General features: G+C 42.2%; 1 protein-coding gene across 1 annotated transcript in view; it reads left to right on the forward strand.

The window, feature by feature from the left end:
• LOC144678871 (dynein axonemal heavy chain 11-like) overlaps positions 1–27678 on the forward strand; it is a 552140-nt gene that overhangs the window by 188319 nt on the left and 336143 nt on the right. Inside the window, exons 30-32 of the mRNA XM_078538870.1 lie at positions 6374–6607; positions 18238–18369; positions 23169–23329. Of these exons, the coding sequence (XP_078394996.1) occupies positions 6374–6607; positions 18238–18369; positions 23169–23329 (527 nt within the window). The remainder of the gene's footprint in view (positions 1–6373; positions 6608–18237; positions 18370–23168; positions 23330–27678) is intronic.

Consider the following 27678-nt stretch of genomic DNA (forward strand, 5'->3'; position numbering starts at 1 on the left):
CAACTACACTACCCTCATCTACACGCCTGGTCACCTCCTCAAAAAATTCAATCAAATTTGTTAGGCATGACCTCCCTCTGAGAAAGCCATGCTGACTATCCCTGATCAAACCTTGCCTCTCCAAGTGGAGATAGATTCTCTCCTTCAGAATTTTCTCCAATAGTTTCCCTATCACTGATGTGAGACTCACTGGCCTGTAGTTCCCTGGCTTATCTCTACAACCCTTCTTAAATAGTGGAACCACATTAGCTGTTCTCCAGTCCTCTGGCACCTCCCCTGTGGCCAGAGAGGAATTAAAAATTTGGGTCAGAGCCCCTGCAATCTCCTCCCTTGCCTCCCTCAGCAGTCTGGGACACAAATCATTCTGACCTGGAGATTTGTCCACTTTTAAGCCTGCCAACACCTCCAATACCTTGCCACTCCCTATATCAATTTGCTCAAGAACCTCGCGCTCTCTTTCCCCGAGTTTGATACCTTCATCCTCATTCTCTTGGGTGAAGATGGATGTGAAGTACTCATTCAACGCTCTAGCGATGTCCTCTGGCTCCACCCATAGATTGCCCCCTTGGTCTCTTATGGGCCCTACTCTTTCCCTTGTTATCCTCTTCCCATTGATATACTTATAGAATATCTTGGGATTTTTCCTTTTATCAGCCAGAGCTTTCCCATATCCCCTCTTTACTCTCCTAATTGCTTTATTAATCTCCAACCTGCGCTTTCTGTACTCCACTAATGCCTCTGCTGAATTGCTTCCCTTGTACCTGCTAAAAGCCTCTCTTTTCGTTCTCATCGTAACCTGAATATCTCTGGTCATCCATGGTTCTCTGGGCTTGTTATTCCTTCCTATCACCCTAGAGGGAACATGTTGAGCCTGTACCCTCCCCATTTCCTTTTTGAATGCCCCCCACTGCTCCTCTGTAGATTTCCCTACAAGTAGCTGTTCCCAGTCTACCTTGGCCAGATCCTGCCTTATTTTACTAAAATCCACTCTCCCCCAATCCAAAAAAATTTTTTGCAACTTGTCTATTTCTTTGTCTGTAACAAACTTAGACTGTACCATGTTGTGTCTGCTATCACTAAAATGCTCGCCCACCACCACCTCAGCCACCTATCCGGCTTCATTCCCCAGAATTAGGTCCAGCACTGCGCCGTCCCTTGTTGGACCCTCTACATATTGACCTAAAAAGTTCTCCTGTACACATTTCAAGAAATCCACTCCATCCAAGCCCTTAACACTCTGTCTATCCCAATTAATGTTGGGAAAGTTGAAATCACCTAATATAGTTACCCTATTGTTATTGTTTTCCACACCTCCACAAATTGTGCACATACTTGCTCCTCAATTTCCCACTGACTATCTGGGGGTCTATAATAAACACCTAACAATGTGGCTGCCCCTTTTTTATTCCTCAGCTCTACCCACAAAGCTTCATTCGATTTCCCCTCCCAAGATATCATCTCTCCTTACTGCAGTAACTGACTCCTTAACTAATAATGCAATGCCTCATCCTCTTTTACCCCCTCCCCTGTCTCGCTTGAAGATTCTATATCCTGGAATGTTGAGCTGCCAATCCTGCCCCTCCCTTAACCACATCTCAGTGATGGCTGCTATATCACAATTCCACGTGTCAATCCTCACCCTTAACTCATCCATTTTACCTGTAATATTCCTGGCATTAAAGTAGAGGCCATCTAGCCTTGCCTTACTCCCTTGAAACTTAATGCAGCTGTACTCCCTCTGACTTGATTGTTTTACTGTATTATGATGTGTCCCTATTCTGCTAACATTCTGTGTCCCGTCCCCCTGCCGAATTAGTTTAAAGTCCTCCCAACAGCACTAGCAAGCCCGCCCCCAACGATGTTAGTCCTGCTCTGGTTCAGATGTAGACCGTCCCGCTTGTACAGGTCCCACCTTCCCCAGAAACGGTCCCAGTGATCCAGGAATTTAAAACCCTCCCTCCTGCACCAACTCTTAATTTCTGAGCTCGCTAGCACGTGGAACTGGGAGTAATCCAGAGATTAGAACCCAAGAGGGCTTGCTTTTTAGTCTACTGCCTAACTCCCTGAATTCTTGATGCAAGACCTCATCCCTCTTTCTACCTATGTCAATGGTACCAACATGTACCATGACCTCTGCTTTATCACCCTCCCCCTTCAGGCTGCCCTGCAGCCATTCAGTGACATCCCAGCCAGCAAAGGCCACATCCCGTGAATGATTAAAAAAAACATAGATGCAACATTAATCTGATTTAGACTTCATTACTTTCTCCCTTACTCTGACTCCAGCTATTAACTTACTATTCTCTGTTGTAATGCTATCTATCTATCCCAGTATTTGGCACACCTTGGTATTACTCTCTTGATATTCTCACCTGGTTCTCACACCCCTGCCGAGTTAGTTTAAAGCCCCCCCAACAGCACTAGCAAATTGCCCCACAAGATACCCAGTCCTGGATTTTTAGATTTTTTAAAAATAATTTGCAAGAGGACTAACATTTATCAGTGCCCTTTCTTGGCGATCAATTGCATTTGCAGTTGATGTTGCCGCAACTCAGAACACATCTGCAATGAAGCTGCATGGTCAATTATAAAACTCTTGATAGGTACATTAGAGATACAGAGAACACACAATGATTATATCCAGCTGTAGAATGGAGGGACCAAGCTATAGAAAGACCAGCATCATGTGACAATAGATGGTATTAAAGAAAGGTGAAATGTACCGTACAATTCTGAAGGACACACCTTGAAAAAAACAAATGTTACAACAGGGAGTGGATCTGTAAATACAATGCTAGAAACTCTGCACTTGTGAAAGTGTTTAGAAAAGGGTGTCCAATTTTAAAAATAAACAATGAGAAATACTGTCAATTATCTTATACCAATACATGTAGATATCCAAGAATATATGTCTGCCTGACAAGCTTCACAAATGGTATTCTTAACCCAAATCCATTTGCCTGCTGGAATTGAAACACAAAAGTAAGCTCAGGAGAATATAACAGATGTATTGCAACAGGCTACAAAAAAACAATCAGAATGTCAGCTGATAATGATTGCCAAACTCTTTATGCACACCCAAAATTGGAAATTTTAAAGTATTCACCTGCTTTTCTAACTGCAGCTATAAGGTGGTACATAATTTGTTCCACTATGCTTATATATACCCACTCACACAAACTGGATCAAACCTATGCATTATTTATCCAAAATTTACTCTTGTAATTCATATTAATCTCTCTTCTTCAACAGTTATTTTGGAGAAAAGACTAATTGTGACATGTAACAAGTGAAAATCCTTACCTACCATGAAGTCATAATGGAGTTTACATGCTAACTAGAGATGTGCAATAAATGCTACCTGACATCATCACCCACAGATGATGAGCAAATAAATATAATTTAAAAACCATCATCATCACTACACTCCCCAAAAAATCCACCCTTGGTCCCTATGTCCTTGCTAACTATCATCCTGTTTCAAACCTCCTTTCGCTGCCCAAGTTTGTTGAACGTGCTATTTTCTCTCAGCTCCATGCTCACTTTTTGCACAACTTACAAAAATGTTGCCCGAACCAAAGTCACGACTAGCACAGGAGCTCAAAGATTTCCTGCCCTGCCATAAGTGATGAGGTCCCCTCCTCGCTGACTGCAGTCAAGTGAGGTCTAAAAGCGATACCAATTTTGGGTGCGCAGTGTGACTGCTCAGCCAACTTCATGCCTGTTTTGGAGCCGAAGTTAAAACTCCCCCTATACCCCAAGACAGTCCTTAGTTCTGCTATTTTTTGGGGGGTTGCTGGATGGTGGTATTAACATTTTCAAAGTAGACAGGTTAACATTCTATTAAATAGGAAAAAAGTACCATATGAATAATTTCTGATTTTTTTTGGTGAAAATTGAACATTATCATTAACAAAGAACTGTCAGCCTGTCTCTCGATCTCTCTTTCTCCCTTTCACATCTCTTCACACCCCACTCTTTGTCACCTTTTTTGCTGATTCCCTCTGTCAGACTAATACATTTTCTGACGTTTATAGAATATAAAATAAAAGGTACAAAAGATCTGAAATGAGTTGATTGTCATATTTTCTCTTTCTCACTAAGCCATACATTGGAGTTGTCACATTTATTAAAAACACTAAATTTTTGCACAATTATGAGTTTTGAATTTGTACTCTTGTTTCTCAAAATTATTTGAAGAACAGCTACTAAGCAGAAATATAACAAAGCTGAAGAAAAATATTACATGACAGCAGCTGAATGAGTGGCACTGATTTAAAAAAATTAAGTTGATAATTATTTTATCACTAAATGTAGGCATAGGAATTTACAATGGCAAAAATTGACCCATGAGGGGAGATTTTCCTGGGTCTAGGTGCAGGCTTACTGGATCACCTTGTTCCAGAACATTTTGGAAAATTCAGGTAGGTCAGACTCACGTCTGTAAAGAAATCTGTTCAATTTTCTTCATGTTTAAATTAATGGAGTGAAAATGGGTTAGATTAACTCAGCCCCCCTGGAAATGGGATTGGAGATGGTGAGGGCGGGCAGCCAATTAGGCTGGGTAGGGTCCCAATGAAGGATGATTTTGAAGCGTTACAGGAAATTTCCCACCAGCGGAGCAATCCCCCCACCCCTGCCAAATTGGCTGCATGCGGAGCTCTCGGTGCCACGCCAATGGGGCTTCTGAGCCAAAGGCGTCATGCCCCAATGAGGGGCTGTTTGGATGAAAGGCCACATTCATGGCTGTGTTCAATCCTGCTGAGGGGTTTTCCCCACCGGCTTTGGGAGTCCTCAATACAGCATTTCTGGGTTGGCCAGCAACAGTATTTCAATATTGAGGCACCCTCCTGAACTCTGACATGCTTCAGCAGTGCCGCCTCTGTTAGTGGGACTACTGAGCCTCCAGAGCTGCTGGCTCTCATTGGCCCTCAGCCTTGGCAGACCAGCTTAAGGGTGGCGGATGTGAAGGCGGCTAATTAGAAGGCTGTCTATCTTGCTGCCGGCAAGCGCGGGTGTGGGCTCCCGTTTGGTCACTGTGTTAAGATCCTAAAGCCCATGAAAAAGATGCTGCCCAGTGAGCCAGATTTCTTTACGGGCATGAGCTCCAAACCCACCCAAGTTTTTCAATGGTGGATGCAGAAGTAAAATTGTTGATACAGAGAGATATGATTCATTAATTGTACTTTTTTAAAGGTAAAAATGAGGAAGAAGGTTTACAGAGGTTGAGTATGAATGTGTTTATTTCCTTGAACCATTTCATTGTGTCCCCATGGTCCTTAACGTCCTTAGTAAGGAGAATATGCTCCAGCCCTGTTCCAGTCCTCCATCGATGGTATGCTGAAATTGGTTAAATGTGCATAAAAATAGCTACCGGTTGCTCTTCTAATAATTTATTTCCTTAATTTTAGCAAGTGCTTGCATCTACTCGAGAGCAATACCTCTACAATCAGAAGCATGTACACAAAAATTTGCAGCAGGTTCCCTTATTGCACCACTCCACCAGTTTTACTTGATTATCAAGTTGTAGAAAGTTTATTGTCTGAACCATTCAGGGCCAGAAATCCTCGGACTGATTCTGCCAACAGAAGCGTGGCAGCACAGGTGCTGATAACGTTCAACACCTGACCCTGTCAGAGTATCCAAGGTCAGGACAGGTCCACTTAATTTGGATGCCAAGTGGGTGTTCTCTAGAGAGCAGACGTTGTCAAAGCAGCACTGGTTGGGCATGCATTCTGCACCTGGTGAACCTGGTCAGACTAATTTTTAAAGGACTACCCAATTGGCCTCATTTGTAAGCCTGGACCCAACTCCGGGCACTGAACAGACATGTTTACTGGTTTATCCTGGGATCCAGGTCATTTAGCAACACAGAGCTTGAGGCTGAGGAAATTCCAAACATGGGAATTTATTCCCCTTGAGCCTCCCCCTCTGACATCAAGGGCCAAGTTTGCAATCGATGGATTTTGCCCCTGTCCCAGATTCCTGAGCAAATTACAAGTCAGGAATCTGAGCATAACCTCAGTGTCCCTATCAGAACTGTCACCTCGGTCATGTCTCCTGTACCCAATTTGTGCTGTAGCTGAGTGTTTTCAACCCCAAGGTATTCATTCATTTGGTGATTACAAAAAATGGCTAGTGATAAAAATATTTCATCAAAATTAACCTATGAATTAAATCTTAAAGCACAAATTCATTGGTGTTTTATGATTTACATACCTGATGGTGTGAATAATGCAGCAGTGTAAATTAATTTCCAGCGAGCTTTTAGCATAAAAACTACGGTACCACTTTTTCACCATTATGACTAAAGATGATTTAATGCTTGCTCAGATGTTTATATAAAAATGGTCCCTCCTCTGCCTTTTTTAAGGTTGAAACTTGGCTAAATCGATTGGAGGAAACTATGCAGGAAACCGTCCGCAATCAGATTACAGAGGCTGTAGCAGCTTATGAGGAAAAGCCAAGAGACCAATGGATTTTTGACTATCCGGCTCAGGTGGCGCTGACCAGCTCACAAATATATTGGACTACAGATGTAGGAATTGCATTTGAAAGGCTTGAGGAAGGCTATGAAACAGCACTGAAAGATTATAACAAAAAACAGGTATACATAAGCATTGTGTATAACAACAATAACTTGTATTTATGTAGTATCTTTATTATAATAATCTGTCCCAAGGTGCTTCACAGAGGCACTATGAAGCAAAATTTAACATCAAGACACAAACAGATATTAGGGAAAATGACCACAAGCTTGGTCAAAGAGGTAGATTTTAAGGAGTCTCTTAAAGGAGGAAAGTGAGGTAGAAAGGCAGGGAGGTTTAGACGGGGAATTCCAGAGCTTAGGACTTTGGCAATTGAATGCACAGCCACCAATGGTGGAGTTATTAAAATTGGGGAAGCTCAGCAGGCCAGAATTGGAGGAGCGCAAATATCTTGGAGGATTGTGGAGCTGCAGGAGATTGCAATGATCTTCTTATCGTGACCACGGACAGTCTATACATGGCCCACCCAGAACTGGATATGTTTTTGCGCCTTGTTGTTGAATTCGGCAAGATCTACAACAGTGCAGGGTTCCTCTAGCGATAGGCATTGCAGGAGATGTTGCATAGTCTGTGGCTCAGTTCCACATTCACAAGTTGTCGGGCTGGTTGTATATCCCCATTTGCTTAGTGACACCTTTGAACAATCTACACCAGTCCTAAGATGATAATGAGGGGTGAAGCCATGAAAGAATTTGAAACCAAGGATGAGAATTTTAAATCAGGCGTTGCTTAGCTGAGAGCCAGGCCAGTGAGAACAAGGGTGACAGATGAACAGGATTTGGTGCAATTAGGACATTGACAACAGAGTTTTGGATGACTTCAAGCTTATGGAGGGTAGAATGTGGGAGGCTGACCAAAAGTATGTTAGAATAATCAAACCTGGAGATTGAAGAGGCACGAATGAGAGTCCCAGCAGCAGATGAGCTAAGGCATGGGCGGAGTCGGGCGATCTTATGGAGGTGGAAATAGGCGATCTTTTTGATGGCGCAGATATGTGATTGAAAACTCATCTTGGTATCAAACAAGACACCAAAGTTGCAAACATACTGGTTCAGCCTCAAGATGGTTGTCAGGGCAAGGGATGGAACTGGTGGTGAGGTTACAGAGTTTGTGGGATCGAAGACAATGGCTTCAGTCTACCCAATGTTTAATTGGAGGAACTTTCTGCTCATCTAGTACTGGATGTCGGGCAAACAGTCTGACAATTTAGAGACAGTGGAGGGTTTGAGAAAAGTGGTGAAGTAAAATGGGGCGCTGTCAGTGTACATATAGAAACTGATGAATTTTCAAATGATGTCGCCAAGGGACAGCAGTTAGGTGAGAAATAGAAGGGGAGGCCAAGGAAATTTCCTTTTGGGACAAGATCATTGTGCTTCGTAGTTGAAGCACAATTGTTTGATTACAAGCGTAAATTGTTCACATATCTTTTATTTTCAAGTATAAATAATTGAAAGATAGCCCATGTAATTGAAATTAGGTTGGTAACTATCCCGTTAATAGGGAACTTGCAGCAATGCACATTGGAAAATAGCACCACAACATTTATTGAATGTAAGAATTAAAAATGATAATGAAGAGTCAAAGATCCCAGTAAGTTGAAAAGAGCATCAAAGAACAGAATTTTATGGATAAGTAGATTAATGCCAAAATGAAACATAAAATGGAGGGCAGAATCTTGCCCTTGGATGGCGGGTGGGCCCCACCGGCTTGGCGGCGGGCGGGCTGCCGACCCACGTCACTGAAACGGGGCCCGCCGCCATTTTGAGCGGGCGGGCCAATTAAGGCCCGCCCAGCGGCTTCTCCGACGGGAAGGGGAGGAATTCCCCATCTGTTAAAGTGCGCTCTTTCACGCATGCGCGCGAAAGAGCACACTTCTCCCTGAGACAAAGTCCTGTCTCAGAGAGACCAGTGACAGTCCGAAAAACTTTAAAAATACAAAAATTATTAACATGTCCCCCTCATGTGATGATGTCAAACGAGATGGGACATGGTAATAAAGACCACATAAACTTTATTCATTTTTAAAAATACGGACCTGAAACTTCATCCCGCCAGTGGATTAAGTTTTATCAATAATCTGGAGCCCGCTGGGGCTCCTGGCCTGCCCGCCAGCCTTAAGGTTGGATGGGCAGGTCTTTAATTACTTTAACTAGCCTGTCAATAGCCTTAATTGGCCATTGAGAAGTCGGCGAGCGAACAGTTGATTTCGCTGTCTGCCTGCCTTCCTAAAAATTTAAATGGACTGGGATGACGTTGGGGGTTCCTCAGGGGTCATTTTCCCCTCGGCGACTGGGCCCCGCCTCCAAATCGCCGAGGGGAAAATCCTGGCCGGAGTCACTGGCAATGTTAGGTTTTACAGCAGTGCAGAAAATATGGCAAGTTTAATTGGGAAGTGAAAAGAGATTGAGATTAAATGTCTGCAAATAATATGACAGGAAATAGAAAGAGCTTTGATAAGCATGTAAAAAATAATAGCTTAAGAGAGCTTGGGACCACTCAGCATGGAGAAGTGCTGCGCTTTTCCCTATCTCCAGACTAATGTCTTGATCAAGCAACCCCCTTTATCTTGCCCTTACTTCTATCTGAAAGCATTATTATATTTCCTTTCTGTTGTCTCCAACCCTTCAAATTTAACAGGTGCAGTTTTCCCATCTGAGCTTGCACCTGGAACAGCTATGAAAATTAGGTTAGACTGGAGAATGTTGTCCTATTTGCATCAGAATTTGACACAACCATTGTGAACTAAATTGATTTGACTAAGTTTCCTCTCGTTAAACATTGAGAAGACCAAATCTATTGTCTTCAGCTGCATCGTTTTCACCCTCCTTCCCTTGGCCTTTGTCCCATGTAGAAGCAAACTATTTTTAACTTTGACATCCTATTTAAAATGAGATCACAGACTCATATCCTCTCTATCACAAATACTGCTTGCTTCCACTTCTCTAACATCATTTGCCTTTGCCTCTGCTTAATCCATCTGCTGTGGAAACCCTCATCCGTACCTTAATCAGTGCACCATTCATAAGCTTCAGCTGATTCAAAACCCTGTTGCCTGAATCCTATCCTACAGCAAGTCTTGGTCCTGCATCACCTCCGTGCTCGATGTTCTACATAGGCTCCCAGTCAAGAATGAAATAAGAGCAGGAGTAACCATTTGGCCCCTCAGGTCTGTTCTATCATTTAATAATAAGATCATGACTGATCTGATCATGGCCTCAACTCTGCTTTCCTGCTTGCCCCTGCCCTCAATAACCCTTGACTCCCTTGTAGATTGACAACTTGTCTAACTAAACCTTGAATATATTCAATAACCCGATCCTATGGGGTAGAGAATTCCAAAGATTATTGACCCCCTTGAGAGAAGAAATTCCTCTTCATCTCCGCCTTAAATAGGAGACTCCTTATTCTGAAATTGTACTTGTTAGTTCTAGATTCCCCCCACAATGGGAAACATCGTTTTAACCTCTACCCTGTCAAGCCTCTTCGGGATCTTTTATGTTTCAATATGATCATCTCTTGTTCTTCTAAACTCCAATGAGTATAGGCTGGACATACTGAACTTTTCATCATAAGGCAACCCCTTTGTCCCAGCAATCAACCCTGTGAACCATCTCTGAAGTGCCTCCAATGCAAGTATATCCCTCCGTAAATAAGGAGACCAAAATTGTACTCATACTCTAGGTGTGGTTTCACCAATGTCCTGTACAGTTATAGCAAAACTTCCCTATTTTAATACTCCACCCCCCCATGCAATAAAGGCCAAAATTCTGTTTGCCTTCTTAATTACTTGCTGTATTTACATGCTGCCTTTTCATGATTCATGTACAAAGAAATCCAGGTCGTTCCATACTAGAGTATTCTATGGCCTCTCTCTATTTAAATAATGTTTGGTTTTTCTATTCTTCCTATCAAAGTGAATAACCTCATATTTTCCCACATTATACTCCTTCCGCCAATTTTTGCCCACTCACTTAACCTATCTGTAGACTTTTGCCGACTCTTTAATCCTCCTCACAACTTGCTTTCCTATCTATCTTTGTATTGTCTATTTGGCTACAATACACTCTGTCCGTTCACCCAAGTCATTGACATACGGCCCCAATAACTCAAATTTAAAATTCCTATTCTCATATATGAATTCCTTTAAGGTCTCTCCCCTCACTATCTTTTTAACCTACTCTATCCCTTCTCCCTCTGAGAATGCTGCAATCTTCCAGCTCTGGCCTTTTCCAAATCCCTTTACTATATCCCTGTACCTTCTTTGTCCATCATTGTTAGCCATGCTTTCAGTCATCTAGGCCATAAGCTATTTAATTGCTCCCCTTAAACATCTCTACTCCCCTCTCTGGTCAAGCTTTTTGTTGACCACCCCATAATATTGCCTTTTTTGTTAGATTACACCTTTGTGAAGCTTTCTCTGTGTTACAGAACCATAAAAATGCAAGTTGTTAGTATTGAATTGTAGATGTACTTTGCTTTTCGTTAGCATTTAATTGACTGCTACTTTTCTTTCAGGAATACAGGCTTTGAAGAAGTGCTGTCCTTCTCTCTGACAGGATTTCCATTTTTCTCATTTTGCCTTGTTCACCTTCACTACTTCCAGTTTCCCTTCTAATGTTTGATCAAGTGGCTACTAAATCACAGCCACCCCCCCCTTCTTAAGCAACTGTCTCCAGCTCTGACTTATTCCACATGAATTACAACTGGAATTCCAGATGTTTCAGATCTGCCCAAGATTACAGATATTACCAAGATATTCAGTGCCCCTCAAACTATTGTCCTTGCCACTTTATGAGAACCACCTGAGTGCCACCACGTGCACAGTTTCGACATCATCATTCAGCAAAACTGATTCACTCCATCTGGTTGCCCTAGCCGGCTGCTCCATTATATCTTTCATCTCATCTGGTGCTTTAACAAAATACTTTTTCTCTTCCTTTCAGGCACCAAGAACCACAAGCTTTAACAACTCTTAGGTACCAACACCCTTCTAGATCCTCCTTCTTCTTCACTTTCCTCTGATCCCCCATCCCTGCTTTCAATCTTACCCTTCTCCATCTTTTTCACTATCCCCCCTTTACTTCCCATCTGACTCTGAACATGAAGACCTTAGCTTCACACCCTTACACCCCCATCTTAGCATGATACCTTCACCTCCACACCCACTTCTTTTGCCAAGAGTATTCTCCCTGCACAGTGAACCCTTTTCCCCATCTTTACAATTTTTGTTTCACCTGGAGCCCTCTTTATGGCCTTTTACTTTCTCTAGATCTTTTCATTGGGCACTGCCTGTATGACATCGGCAACCTCAATTTTTTTTAACTCCTCTCAACCATTCTAACCTATTGGTATTTGAACTTGCAGCACTCTGCTCTCTCAGGTCCAAACCTAACATCATCATGAAACCTGCTGACAAAATTAGTGCTGTTATTGTTTGACGTCTTCTATCTTGCAGATGCTAATAGCCAACTCTGATACTTTCTCCCATCTCCCCTGGACCATGACCCACCACCGAACATCAAACCATCATCTGTTAGACTGCCACTTACCTCACCCCCTCTGGAGATCTTCCCTCCATGGCCTCCAACCTTATAGTTCCCAATCCCGCGAAGCGTATTTCTGCCTCCTTCCCAAGATCCACAAAGAGTGGTGCCCTGGTCTACACATTGTTTCCATAAGACCATAAGACATAGGAGCAGAAATTAGGCCATTTGGCCCATCGAGTCTGCTCCGCCATTCAATCATGGCTGATAGGTTTCTCAATCCCATTCTCCCGCCTTCTCCCCGTAATCTTTGATCCCCTTACCAATCAAGAACCTATCTATCTCAGTCTTAAATAGACTCAATGACCTGGCCTCCACAGCCTTCTGTGGCAATGAATTCCATAGATTCACCACTCTCTGGTTAAAGAAGTTTCTCCTCATCTCTGTTCTAAAAGGTCTTCCCTTTACTCTGAGACTGTGCCCTCAGGTCCTAGTCTCTTCTACTAATGGAAACATCTTCCCCACGTCCACTCTATCCAGGCCTTTCAGTATTCTGTAAGTTTCAATCAGATCCCCCCTCATCCTTCTAAACTCCATCGAGTATAGACCCAGAGTCTTCAAAGGTTCCTCATATGTTAAGCCTTTCATTCCTGGGATCATTTTCGTGAACCTCCTCTGGACCCTCTCCAGGGCCAGCACATCCTTCCTGAGATACGGGGCCAAAATTGCTCACAATATTCTAAATGTAGTCTGACCAGACCCTTATAAAGCCTCAGCAGCACATCCCTGCTTTTATATTCTAGTTCCCTCGAAATAAATGCCAACATTGCATTTGCCTTCCTAACTACCGACTCAACCTGCAAGTTAACCTTAAGAGAATCCTGGACTAGGACTCTATTCTTCCCACCAAAGTGCATGACCTCACACTTCCCCATGTTGTATTCCATCTGCCACTTCTTTGCCCATTCTCCTAACCTGTCCAAATCCTTCTGCAGCCTCCCCGCCTCCTCAGTACTACCTGTCCCTCCACCTATCTTTGAATGATCTGCAAACTTAGCCAGGATGCCCTCAGTTCCTTCATCTAGATCTAGTTCCAGCCTATTCTTGCCCCATTGAACTGAATCCTTCCTAACTCGACTTTTTTTCCCACCTTGTCCAGTCTCTTCCCGCCTGCATCTGTGACTCTTCAGCACTCTCCACCACTTTAACAGTTTCTAGTTTCCTGGCCCTAACTGCCTCTTTTCCACCATGGATGTCTAATTGCTCTACTTCTCTTGAGGACCCTCAGCTTTTTCCTTGAATGATGGTCCAACTAATCATGATCCATAGGCAACTTTCTCCACTTGGCTGCATTTTTTCTTACGCTGGCCCCTTGTCCTTTGACTCCACTGACTTCCTCCAAATAAAAGATATTGCAGTAGGAACCTTTTATGAGTCCTAGCGCTGCTTTTCTTTATGGGATATGTGGAATGTTGTTTTTCCAGTCCCATACAGGCCACTCCCCTCATCTCTTTTTCTGGTATGTTAGTGACTGTATCAATCCTGTTTCCTGCTTTTGCCCCAAACTGGAAAATGTCATCATATTTTCTTCCAGTTTCCACCCCTCAGCTTCACAAGGCCCATCTGTGACTCCTTCCCTTCCTGGACTTCATTTATCTCCATTTCTGGGGCAGGCTAATAACCAATACCTGCTATACCCACTGACCTTCACAGCTACCTCAACTACATTCCCACTCATCCCTCTTTCTGTTAGGATTCTATTCCATGCTCCCAGTTTCTCTGTCTACATTGTATCCGTTCTGAAGAGGCCACCTTTTGTTTTTCATTTACCCAGTTACCAATCTCTTTCGTCATCTAATTTCTCCTGCTTTACACCTTATCACTGATCTTCATTCTTCTAACCTTCCTTCTCCTACCCTTTTCCCTGCCTCTTTATTTGCTTAAAACCTCTTTCAACTCTAACTTTTGCCAGTTCTGATGAAAGATCAATGAGCTTAAATGTTGGGCTGGATTTTACACTCCCCCACCAGGATTGGAAGCAGGGGCGTAAAATCTCCACCGCCCCCTAACATGTCTCACATTTTAGGGGTGAGATGTCGGGTGAGCCACCTGCTCTTTGGCCTATTGAGGTCCTTGAGTGGCCAATTAATGGCTCGTATTTTATCCACTGCAAGAAAGGCATGTGAAAAGCCTGGCATCTTTAGCTGCGGTGGCTGCTGTCAGGCAAGGTGAGGGGACCTCCTTTGCAGCTCCCCTGGCCCCTTTGGAGGCACCACCTCCCCTCAAGATCATTTCCCCCCTCCCCCCAATCTAACCCCCCCCACCAGCCTCTTGAACCCAGCCCCCCACCCCACTCATCCCCCCCGCTTGCTGAGACCCCAGGCCCTGAATTGCCTGGGCTTCTCAGTGTGGTCAGACTGTGTGTAGTCCCAGCAGTGGACACTACTCCTGGCTGGGGCTGCTGGGACTATGTCCATTGGCAGGCAACTTTCTAAGGCGGGGCTTCCTCCTTCGATAGGGGTGGAAGTCACTCCTTAAAGTAATTAATGCTGCTGCCAACAATAAATTTCTGCAGGACAGCCATCAGGATTGTGGACGAGCTTCCACCCGAAGTTTTAGCTGGGAGGGGGCAAGAACCATGGCACCCAGAAAATCCAGCCCGTTGACTCTGTTTCTTTCTCGGGCCTGTTAAGTATTTTCTGTTGATATCTATCTGTAACCCAAACACATGCACTATGATGTGAGGAAAAAATCTGAATCTCTTGTTTATCTTGAGGCCCATTTGTACTCGTGTCTTCCAGTTCTATGTATTTTAGTTAAAAAATACTCTGCTAACATTGAGATTCAGCATTTTTTTTAGGCTTTTGTTGCTTTCGGTAACCGTTCTTCTTAGTGCACTGATTAGAGATGGGTCAGATTTTCCTATTATTGTACTTGGCATAAAGAATCACTAGGATACTGAGCAAAACAAGCCGGAAAGATGATGCCTATAGCGAGTTTTCCATCCATTTAAATTAATGGCTCAAAATCAGCAGGCTTTGTCTCTGCCCAGTTTTTCCCTATACATGGTGCCCAGGCGATCCTATACTCTAAGCACAGTAACAGAAATGTTTGTGTTCAGCAGGATCATTGTGTCTTCACAACCCCAGAAACACCTACACTCTTTTGCCTTCACAATTAGTTTTTCTTTGTACTCCATAAAGAGACAAAAGGTTATTAGTAGAATTTGAAGAAAAATGTAATATTTCAGAGAAGTTCAGCAATAGTTAAATTAATCGAGTTGACACATCTTCATTTGGATATCTTAATGAAGAATGATGAAAAGCTTCATTGAATGTGAAGCTGTCAGCTTATATAAATTACATTTCTCAGCAGAAATAATTTACGTGAGCTTTACGATTTTCTTTGAAAAAGCTTTTAAATAAAATGTTCTGCATCCTCTATCTAATTCTGTCTTTGTCCTTCCGGAGATTTGCACTTTTCAGAGTGGATATGAGCTGTCAGAGGAAGTATGGAGCTTGTTGATAATCTATAAGAAAGTCGTATTTGCTTTTTGGCTATATTCAGTTTTCCAAAAGATGTCAGATTACATGCTAATTTGCTGAATGTGCTATTCTTTTGGAATACTAAATGAATCAGACAATGTGCTTGAACTCCCAGTTGACTGAGCTTCCACTCATTTGACAGTCACACTGCTAAATAACTGTTCAGTATGTAAACTTCACTCTTGAAATCCATGCATCTAAAGTCAAACAGTTCAGTATCAGTTCTGTTGCCTCAGTAAATTTCTGTAACAACAATGTATGCTCAGATGTTTTGGTTATCTTTGTTACCTCAAGAAACTGTAATGTATATTGTATCATAACTAAATAATTTTCATTTATATAGTACATTTCACAACCTCCCAAAGCAATTTACAGTTAATGAAAACACTTTGAAGTGTTGTTGCTGTTATAGCATCCAGAGATATATACAAAAACGCTATTTTCAAAACTTTAATATAAGTAATTTGTACATTATTAAAATAGCAGGCAGCGTAACTTGCAATGGTAGCAAACTGTAATTAGAAATAGTCTCATGATTGACTGGGGCTTTTTAATCAGGTGATTAATTCTGCTGTTATCCCAGTGTAGAGATCTAAAAAGTGTTGTTAGTGGTTGGTTTGGTAATTTTATGTCAAATCTCAGTTGCAAATTAATTGGATTGCACATTGTAAGGCATTTAGATAGGGGAGAAAAACACCTGAAAGTGCCAGTTATACACCTGTTGGTGTGTAAAGATTGCTTTCTGTTATAATACTGCAAGGAAGCATTTTCCAATCATATCACTAATCGAAATGCAAACTGTGCACTATCAGGATCTAGATTCAGGTTCCTGGCAGTATTGTAGAACAGGTCCCAATTGGTGAGTTTGCATCTTCAAATCTGCCTTTGGAACTACCAGAACCTCCGTCTTCAGTCCAGTGAGTTTTATATTCTCATTAATAGTTGTTAGATTATTTTTATGACTTGAAAGCCTCTTGGCTGAGGTATCTATTACTTTCCACCAGTTATCAACTGCAAATGTGGGAATAAATGCAAAAAATCTTTGTTTCTACATGATTAGAAATGAACCCTTAACATGGTATCATTGTTTCCCTAAAGTTTGTGCTGATCTCCTGTCAGAGAATCCTTATGGAAATTCCAGATTACAGTCTTTTCAGCTGGGGAAATGTCGTGGCATATGGGGCTTCCTACAATATAGGAGTAGGAACCCATGCGTGTTAATATTTGCAACAGTTGGTTACGTAAGATGCCTGATAAGAATTTCTGTGGAGCTTCTCCAGATATCCCAGCATAACTTGAATGAGTATATGCAGAAACCCTGAAGAAGCAGTGTGAACCACCCAATTGTATTGTTGCTCTTGGGTCTCCACTACACTTCCACAGAAGTTACAGTGGGAGATCAGAAAAAACCCATGTGGAAATTCTACAAAAGCAAACAATGTATATTTTACTTTTATTGGTTTACAGAAGTTGCTGGACATTTGACAAATTGAGCAGGTTCAACAAGTAGGATCTCCTTCATATTGAGTACCATAGATATCAGCGTATCAGTTGACCTTTGAAGCCTTGAAAAACTCCTCCAAAAATGAGGGTCAACTGATACACCGAGTATAAAAGTGAACCGCCAGTGTGGGTTGTCACCATTTCAAAATGCCATTGGCATCCAACGCAAAGAATGTGCATGTCTTAAATGTCTGTGTATCTTTGCAACATAGCTTGCATAGCCAGCTTGATCCCCTGCATCCAGTTATGAGGTACCGTCAGGAAAAACATGCATAGGTGGGGGTGAAAAATTGAGGCTGACTGCTATGGAATAAAGGATTAACTCTAATAATAACTACTGAACATGTGTGGAAGGAGCTATGTCACAGTGATGTTAATCACTGAGAAGACGATTGAGCAGCATCTTTGAGAGTAGCTCCAGGTATGTCTTGGTCTTACTAACTATTTACAAAGGTTATCTACGTAAATAAATGTGTTTTCAATAAAAGACCATTGCCTCCAACAAGATCCCTTCTAGAGTAAGAAGCTAGCAAATTCTGAGATAAAACCACGATAATAGAATTACTATAGCACGTTGTGGCTGAAAAGCAGCATCAATTTGTATGCTGAATAAATGCAAAAACATGATTTTTAGAACTGGAAAAATGGGGTCATCTTATATGCCAGGTAGACTTATACGCCGCGATTTATATTACTCTGGTGAGGTCACATATGCCAAATTCTTTGTACAAACAGTGGGAGCACAACATCAAGCTATTCTGAGGAGTGCTCTAATGCACATGTGCTTGCAAAACCATGTTGCAACAAATAAGTTTCTGGGAAAATTTATTAGAGACATTTTCATATTTTTAAACTTCCGTAAAATGGGCAGGGCTGATATCCAATCTCTGAGCCATTATTTTAAATTTAAGACTAAAGGTAATATTTTGGAATGAAAATTACTATCAAATAATCAAGTCAGGAACTAAGTGGTCATTTGTTAAACTACATCTGAAATTCAGCCACAAAGTGAAATTAAGTGTTGTGAATTTACTTTGTGGTCCATCCTATCAGCTATTATAATAGCTATTCAGTCTGCAAATTCTATTTATTTTACATTTGTTTTCCATGCATAGGGTTCCTGTGACTGAAATGGAGTGATTTATTTTTAATTTACAGGTGGTGCAGTTGAATACTCTGATCAACATGTTGCTGGGAGAGCTGATACCAGGTGACAGGCAGAAGATTATGACTATATGCACCATAGATGTCCATGCTCGGGATGTTGTGGCAAAGCTTATTGCTCAAAAGGTACGTTAGAGAGTTGATTGCAAGTAATCTACATCTTTATTTTGTTTCTTTTTTGAACAGGCTACTTTCCCTTCGTGCTACCTTCTTGTAATTTGTGTACTGTTCATGTATTTTTCACTAAAATATAGAACACTACCTTGAACTGGGATATTATGGCTTGGATTTTCACAGAGTTCCGAGTCTCCGCGGATCTTCTAAAACGGTGGGCGGAACCTAGATTCAGAAGCCCTGTCCTGATTTCTGACAGATCCTGTTTTCGATGGTAGAGGAAAGGGAGTGGGATAACTCTCTCTTGAGGGAAACTGAACTCAACAGTGCGATTTAAACTCAATGCTGAGTTCAAACAGACCCCATTTTCACATTAACAAGGGCCTTAACTGGAACGTGGGAGTTATGAATTTTTAGAGTAGGCGTAAGTGCTCTTGAAAAGCAGAGAGGGTCTGTCGAACTGTCAAGCTGTAAAGTTATTTAAATTCCAAACACTATTTTTAAAAAAAAAGACTGCCTGTGTCAGAGGGAAAAAAAAATAGCCTTGCAACAATAGCTGTTTGTTGACATTACCCTAAGGCCTGTTATTATGTCAGTATTAGTGCTTAGCTGCTGTCCACAGCCTATAATTATCCTAGCAGGGGTCCTATGTTTACAGTTTAGCAGCTCAGAGGTTATTAAAGGATTAGCTGTCTTTGAATGCAAGTCCGTTTTCATAAGGGATTAAGTACTTGAGAGGATTTAAACATTTTGAATGGGCTTTCATAAATGGTAGTTTGTTTTTTAATATAGTGAAGGCTGTAATAGATATTTAGAAATTTATTTCATCTCAACATGGCTCCTAAGATCTGCCCATGGTGGATACTGGGTGAAATGGCATGGACGGTGTAAAGGAAAAGGATGGTGGGTGGGTTGGCAGGAGTGGTTATGAGTTGATATTAAGTTTGCATTGGGGATATTGCGACAATGGGGGTGGGGAGCATGCATTGGCGTGGAGGATATGAGGAGCCATAGCGGGTGGATGGGGAAATGGGTTGGCATGGATGGTAGGAGGGGCCATTGAGGATGGGTGGGATAAGGAGTTGGCATGGGGAGTGGATGAGGGCTAGAGGGCCTAAAACATAAGCAAACAACTGAGATAAAACCCCAGAGAACTGAGCTGGGCCTTTTAAACAGCCCACCTCACCATTTGGCAACAGTTGAGCTACCTCCGATCTGCATCCAGGGACGGCAGCCCCGACTCCATCCTGCATCTGCCATTTTGGAAGAGAGTTCCAAAGTTCTACCACCTTTTATGTGAAGAAATATCTTCAAATTTCACTCCTGAACAGTCTGAGTCTAATTTTTAGACAATGCCTCCTAATCCTACACTCTCCAATCAGCAGAAATAGTTTCTCCCAAGGCACCATACCTGTTCCCCTTAATATCTTGAAAACTTTGATCTAATCACCCCATAACCTTCCAAATTCCAGGAAATGCAACTGTCGTTTCTTTAATCTGTTCTTATAGCTTGATTCTTAGAGAACGGGTATCATTCAAGCAAATCTACGTTGCACTCTCTCCAAGACCAAAACATCCTTTCTATGGTGCTGTGCCCAGAACTGCTTGCTGTGCTCCAGTTGTGGTCTAACCAAGGCTTTTGTATGCATGGCTCAAGCATCACTTCTACCCCCTTGTATTCTAGTCCTCTGGATATAAAGGCCAGTATTCCATTAGCCATTTTGATTATTTTCATAATTTATTTCATCATTTCGGAAGTTCTGACCCCAGAAAGTAGTGAAGATGGAGGCATTAAATTTATTCAAGGCTGAGTTTGATTGATTTTTCATAGCCAAGGGCTGTGGGGGACAGACAGGAAAATGGAGTAGAGACCACAACCAGATCAGCCATGATCTCATTGAATGGCAGCGTAGGTTCGAAGAGCCGAATGGCCTCCTCCTGCTTCTAAGTCCGATGTTCCTATGACTTCACATTTGCCTTCATGGAAATCCATTTGCCACAGTTGCCCATTAGACCATAAGACATAGGAGCAGAAGTAAGCCACTCGGCCCATCGAGTCTGATCCACCATTCAATGGGCTGAATTTTCCCCCCGTTGGGAGATGTTGATGGGCGGGCACGTACGGGCGCGCATCCGATCGGCGCCCCCGATCGGAGGCACAGCACCAATTAAGGCCCGCCCAGCGTGACGTCCACATGGAAGCGCTATGCGCTCCCTGTGCGGGTTGGGGGGGGGAATTCCTAAAATCGAGAATGCACTCTTTTACGCATGCACACGAAAGAGCGCACTCATCTCCCTGAGGCTAAGTGCAACCTCAGGGAGATCAGCTCAAAATGTGAAAAAGCTCAAAATAGAAAAATTAAATTTCCCTAACATGTCCCCTCATGTGACAATGTCACATGAGTTGGGACATGTTCATAATTTCCAAAAAAAACTTTATTAAAATTTTTAAAACCTTAAATGAAACCTCATCCCGCCCGTGGATGAGGTTTCATGTTTTTTCTAATTCCCACCGGGGCTCCTGGCCTGCCCGCCAACCTTAAGCAGGCAGGTCCACTAATTACTTTAATTGCTCTGTCAATGGCCTCAGTTGGCCATTGACAGGTCGGCGGGCGCACAGCTGATTTTGCTGAAAATTTAAATGCGACGCGGTGACACCGAGAGTTCCGCCCAACATCACCGTGCGTCATTTTACGTGTCGGTGAGTGGGCCCTGCCCCTGCTCGCCGACAGTAAAATCCAGCCCAATGAGATCATGGCTGATCTGATAATCCTCAACTCCACTTGCCTGCCTTGTCCCCATAACCCTTGATTCCCTTACTGATTAAAAATCTGTCTATCTCAGCCTTGTATATACTTAACAACTCAGCCTCTGCAGCCCTCTGCGATAAAGAATCCAGATTGACTACCCTCTTAGAGAAGAAATTCCTCCTCATCTCAGTTTTAAATGGGTGACCCCTTACTCTGAGATTATGCCCTCTGGTCCTAGACTCTCCCACAAGAGGAAACAACCTCTCAGCATCTACCCTTTCAAACCCCCTAAGAATCTTATATGTTTCAATAAGGTCGCTTCTCAATCTTCTAAACTCCAATGAGTACTGGCCTAACCGACTCAACCTCTCCTCATAAGAATTATCCCTCCATACCTGGGATCAACTTAGTGAACCTTCTCTGGACTGCCTCCAATGCCAGTACATCTTTCCTTAGATAAAGGGACCAAAATTGTTCACCGGATTCTAGGTGTGGTCTAACTAGTGCCTTGTATAGTTTTAGCAAGACTTCCCTATTTTTATACTCCATTCCCTTTGAAATAAAGGCCAACAGCCCATTTGCCTTCCCTATTACCTGTTGAACTTGTATGTTAGTTTTTTGTGGTTCATGCCGGAGGCTCCCAAATCCCTCTGTGCTGCAGCCTTCTGCAGTCTTTATCCATTTAAATAATATTCAGCTCCTCTATTCTGCCTGCCAAAGTGTATAACCTCACATTTTCCCACATTATATTCCATCTGCCAAGTTTTTGCCCACTCACTTAACCTGTCTGTATCCCTCTGTAAACTCCTTGTGTCATCCTGGCCACATGCCTTTGTGTCATCTGCAAACTTGGAGATAGTACATTTGTTTCCCTCATCTAAGTCACTAATATATATTGTAAATAATTGAGGCCCCAGCACTGATCTCTGTGGCATTCCACTAGTTATAGGTTGCCATCCCGAAAATACCCCCCTTATCCCAACTCTCTGTCTTCTTTTAGTCAGCCAATCCTCTATCTATGCTAATATACCACTCCCATCACCATGGGCTTTTATCTTATTAAGTAGCATATGTGCGGTACCTTATCGAACGCCTTTTGGAAATCCAAATATATTATATCTGCTGGTTCCCCTTTATCCTGCTTGTTACCTCCTCAAAATATTTGTTAGGCATGATTTCCCCTTTATGAAGCCATGCTGACTCTGCTTGATCAGATTATGTATTTCTAAATGCTCTGCTATTACATCCTTTATAATAGACTCCAACATTTTCCCAATGACAGATGTTAAGCTAACTGGCCTATAGTTACCTGTTTTTTGTCTCTCTTTTTGAATGAGGGTGTTACATTGGCTGTTCTCCAATCCTCTGGGATGTTTCCAGAATCTAAGGATTCTTGGAAGATTACTACCAGTGCATCCACTATCTCTGCAGCTATCTCCTTTAATATCCTAGGATGCAACTCATCAGGTCTAGGGGACTTATTAGCCTTTAGCCCCACTAGTTTCCCTAGTACTTTTCTTTTTGCCCCTTGATTATTTAGTATTTTTGGAATGCTATTAGTATCTTCCACCGTGAAGACTGAAGCAAAGTATTTATTCAACTCCTGTGCCATTTCCTGGTTCCCTATTATTATTTCCCCAGCTTCATTCTCTAAGGGGCCTATGTTCACTTTGGCCCCTCCCTTTTTATAAATTTAAAGAAGCTCTTACTGTCTATTTTTATACTAGTTGCTAGTTTACCCTCAAAGTTTATTTTCTCCCTCTTAATTATTTTTTTGGTCATCACTTAATCTATCAATATTTCTTCCTAATTTTATGTTTTCCATCTAAACTCTTACAATGCTGATTATCTTTGCACCTTCAGCAATTTTGGCGATGTGGCTTCCTATCCCATCATCTTAGTCATTAATGAATAGTTGAGAGTCCAACACAGATTCAAGTGGGACACCACTGGTCACATCTTGCCAGTTAGAGTACCTGCCAATTATCCCTGCTCTCTGTTTACTTCCGCTCAACCAATTTTCTCATTAGATAAATATAAATATCCATGATTTTCTCTCAGGTCATGAATGCCCAAGCCTTTGCTTGGCTGTCTCAGTTGCGGCATCGCTGGGACAACAACAAGAGTCACTGCTTTGTCAACATATGTGACGCTCAGTTTCAGTACTCTTATGAATATTTGGGCAACACTCCTCGACTGGTGATCACTCCTCTGACTGACAGGTAAATAGTACTAACTCATTTTAAAGTCAAAACTTCAAAGTTTGTTTAACATAATATTTTGTCATCTTATTTCTAGTCCATCTTTCATGGCATTGCATACGGGAGGGCTGATTTTATCACTGGACAGATAATGACCAAGTAGTGGGCAGATTGTGGCTGTGTCTTGTAGACATGAGGTCCAAGCCATTTTCAGGCTCGGGCCTCATTTACAAACTGTCAAGCTGTTGCTTGTGGCAGCTCACTTGTTTTGGGAGAGTTGAGAAGTTGATAGCTTCCACATCGAGCTGGCCAACATTTAAAGTCCAGGAGAGGCAATCCTGCTCCTTCTGGTGCCACTTAAGAAGATGATCATTGTCTGAACTGTTTGTCAAAGACTGCTGGTACAAATGGATATGGTATGCTTTCCAAACAGCTGTACTCCAAAGTTGCAATCAGGATCCGGTGTATGTCATAAGGCCTTGATTTGCATAATACATGTGGCCTCCTGTCTGAAAAAGGTAGGTGCTCCAGCTGCATATCTCACCTTCCCAAGGTAATGGCAGCTAGGCCATTTTCAGGGCCTACTTCCCTGTTTATATCTGCGAATGAAGTTAAAATCGACCTTGCAAGGCTTAAACCAAAGATGGGGTGAAGCAGAATTAGAAGGCAGATTTAATTGGACCATTGTACACAGAGGAAATTCAATTCACATTTTTCAGTCATACACTCTGTCCTTAGTTTTATAGTTCCATTTTAAGTTCTTCTCCCCATGTATATTATTGGAATGACTTATGTAAGCTTGCCATACTGCAATTATGCATGTCCACCAATGATGGCACTGTATTATGTCCTCTGGTAGAAAGGTGTAATTATAGTCTGACGAGTTTATAGGGAGAGGGAGGTGACAGGGGAAGGAGAATGAAGCAAAGATTTTGCGTGAGGGAAAGAAATGAAGAAGGAGAGACAGGGTAAGAGAAAACTAGGAGTGAGAAGAGAAGGGAGGATGGGTGGGGAAAGGACAAGGGCAGATAGGGTTGGAAAAAGAGGAAGTGGAGACAGAAAAGAGAGGGATAAGGAGAGGGGAGAAGGACTGAGGGAGTGGCAGAGGAGGTGAAGGATTAAATAGAGAGAGAGGGAGAGGGACAGAATATATAAACACTTTAAGAGATGATACCACAGATCAAAGGCTTTTGCCAGCCTTCAAGAATACCTCATTTAAAGTAGCAATAGAATCATTGAATAATAGACTGGTTACAGCACAGAAGAAAGGCCATTTGGCTAGTCAAACCTTTGCTATCTCTCTGCAAAAGCAATTAGCTAGTTCCATTCACCAGCTCTTTCCCCGTAGCTCTACAAATCCTTTACTTTCAGGTACTCATCCAATTCCCTTGTGAAAACCACAATCAAATCTCACTCCATCACTCTTTCATACAGTCTGTGCCACCTGTTCCATTAACAAAAAGGTTTTTCTTCACAGTTGCATTTGATTCTTTTGCCAGTCTCATTAAATTGGTGTCCTCTGATTCTTGATCCTTTGCCGAGGGGGACACTTTCTCCATGACTTTTAACACCTTTATCAAATATACTTGTAACTGAAGTCCCTCATCCCAGGAACCATTCTTATAAATCTTTTCTACTCCCTCTCTAAAGCCTACCCGTCCTTCCTAAAGAGCAGTGCCGGATATGGACACAATACTCCAATTGAGTCCAAAACAGTGTTTTATAAAAGTTCTTCATAACTTCCTTGCTTCTCTACCCCATGTCTCTGTTTACAAAGCCCAGGGTCCCATATGCCTTTTACCAACTTTCTCATTCTGCCCTGCCACTTGAATGACTTGTGCACATCTACCCCCAAGCTTCTCTGTCCTCGACCTGTTTTAGAATTGTACCCTTTATATTGCCTCTCTGTGAAATTTTTACTCTTTGAAAGATACTTGAGAGTTACCACTAAGTTAAACTTAGGAAGTTACTTGAGAGTTAACACTATCTAATCAATCAACCAGTCAGGATTCAAGTGCAACCAATATGGTGGGATGTTTAGTCTTTAATACGAGTTTAAAATGCTATATAACATTACTAGTTATATAGCAGCATACGAACAAGTAATATGTACCAGTCCGGATCGGGCAGGATGGCTAGCATGCACGCCCAGCTGTTTCTTTCTTTCACTTCTCTTCTCGGTGCCCAGGTCTTCTCGACTTCTGGACCCTCTCAGGAAGGTTTGACTGGAGGTTTCTGTCAGAGTCCTTTTCAACTGTTTACTCCAGTGAGCCCTCCCAAATTCTCTTACCTTATACCCTTTTCCAGGGTAAATGCCTGGATGTATTGTTAACACAGCCTTGTGGTCCTACAAAGATTTGTTTTATCTCAAAATATCTTATGGACGTCAAGTTCCATGCCTGAACTTTGGGTTTAGACACCTTTGATGTCATTCACCTGCCATTACTCTTTTGTGGCCACATTTGGTCATTCTCACCTAATTTCTTCCTTATCATCTCTAGGGCTGTCATAGATGAGTTCTATCCTCCCATAACATTCCATCTCTGGTAACCCACTAACTCCACCAGAAGGTTTTATTCATCCCACCATGAGTTATTTATGCTTAGGCCTGTTCATCAGGCTTACTAACAAACATTCTCAATGGCCATTGAGTGCAGTTGTTCTTACCCCTTATCAGGCTGAGGAACTGAGCTATTAAGCACTGCAATCACATCTAATATTCCCACATATTACTGGACATATGCATTTCAACAATCATTTTAGTTAATCAAAGTTAAGTGAAAAGTCTAACACAGCTTCATACCAATTGCCATCTCTTTCAACTATGGCTTTTTGTTCAAACTAGCAGCCATACCTAAGAATAATGATTACTCTAGCCTGGTTTCCATGACTGTGAAACCTTAAGCAATTTTCAGTAAAAATGCACGCACAAATCTAACCCAGCCCTTTACCTAGTTCAGGCTAATTTTATGTGTATATTCTAATGCTATTCCTAATTTCTATTTCTAATTAAGTTTCTCTGTTCCTGCACCCTTTTTAGAATTGCCTCTTCTCGTTCTTCCTACCAAAAGGTATAACTCCACATTTCTTCTGCATTAAATTTCATCTGCCATGTGCACACCCATACCACCAGCCTGTGTCCTCTTGAAGTCTATCACTATCCTCCTCATGGTTCGCTGTGTCATCTGCTACCCCTTCTCCATTTTTTCCAGAACACCTTGGCCCAGATTTTTGTCTCGAGCTGAGGAAACATGAGTCAGGCTAGTTCCTGATTTCCGCTACCTGAGCCCACCTCTGAACCCCATTCCTGCCATATTTTTGTCTCTGAGAGACATTGGCGGAAAGGGATCAGATTTTGTGAGCCGCAATGTAGGAGGAGTGTGGGTGCGGAGGCAGGCTGGTTAGAAGGGCCACCTCGATTCTCGGGGACACCGGCCCAGATCCCAACATCATTCATATGCCCCCTAAACCTCACCCCCATGCGCCCTCCATGTCTCGTCATATCCCTGTGTCACCCCATGTGCTCTCCATGCCCCCTCATACTCTCATGACCGCTCTGTGCCTCCCATACTCCCTTTACTCTTCATGTCTCCTCACACTCCCTATGCCTCCTCCATGCCCCCCATGCATCTTCCATAGCCACTCACCCAATAACCACAATGTAGAGACCTCAGGATGTGTTTGAAATAAGCATTAGAAAGTAAACTTCTAACAATCTAATAGAGCTGCCATTCAAATACACTTGACAATGAAAAAAACTCTTATTCATAAAAGCCATTCAAAAAATGTAAATCCCCCCAAGTGGTCAATATGTTGTAAAAACAAACACTTCTTCACTTACCCCAGCAAAGACAGATCCTTTAATAACCTCCTAAAACTCCATCAAAATGTAAACATAGCCCCCTCTGAGATAATTGGCTCTGTAGCTTTTGAAAACTTAGCCAAGCATTCATAATGGCCACAGCTATCGAAACAAACCATTGCAGCTCACAAAAGGTGAAAATGAAAGAATAGACAGCGTTTCATTTCCACTTCAAAGCAGTCTGCCTGTGAATCTATGGAGTGGAGCAGATGGCTAGAATTCTTTTGAACTGTTAATAGCAGGGCATTTTTTTTCCAAAGTTAAAGATCCCCTGATATTTCAATCACAGTCCAAAACATGACAGGAGTATTCCCAGCACATTTTTCTACTGTTCAGAATGCATTATGATACTTTCTCTTATAGGAAAGGTACTCTAATGCATCTCAGCACTTAAACAATGCTGGTGAATGTAATGGTCAATTTATTTTTTTCAGGATAGAGCCATATGATGAATCACTGCAGTTAAAACACATCTACATTACAATACAGCATCTAATAATGACATTTG

This window comes from Cetorhinus maximus, chromosome 3, assembly GCF_964194155.1.
Source record: "Cetorhinus maximus chromosome 3, sCetMax3.hap1.1, whole genome shotgun sequence".
In the NCBI taxonomy this organism is placed as follows: domain Eukaryota; kingdom Metazoa; phylum Chordata; class Chondrichthyes; order Lamniformes; family Cetorhinidae; genus Cetorhinus; species Cetorhinus maximus.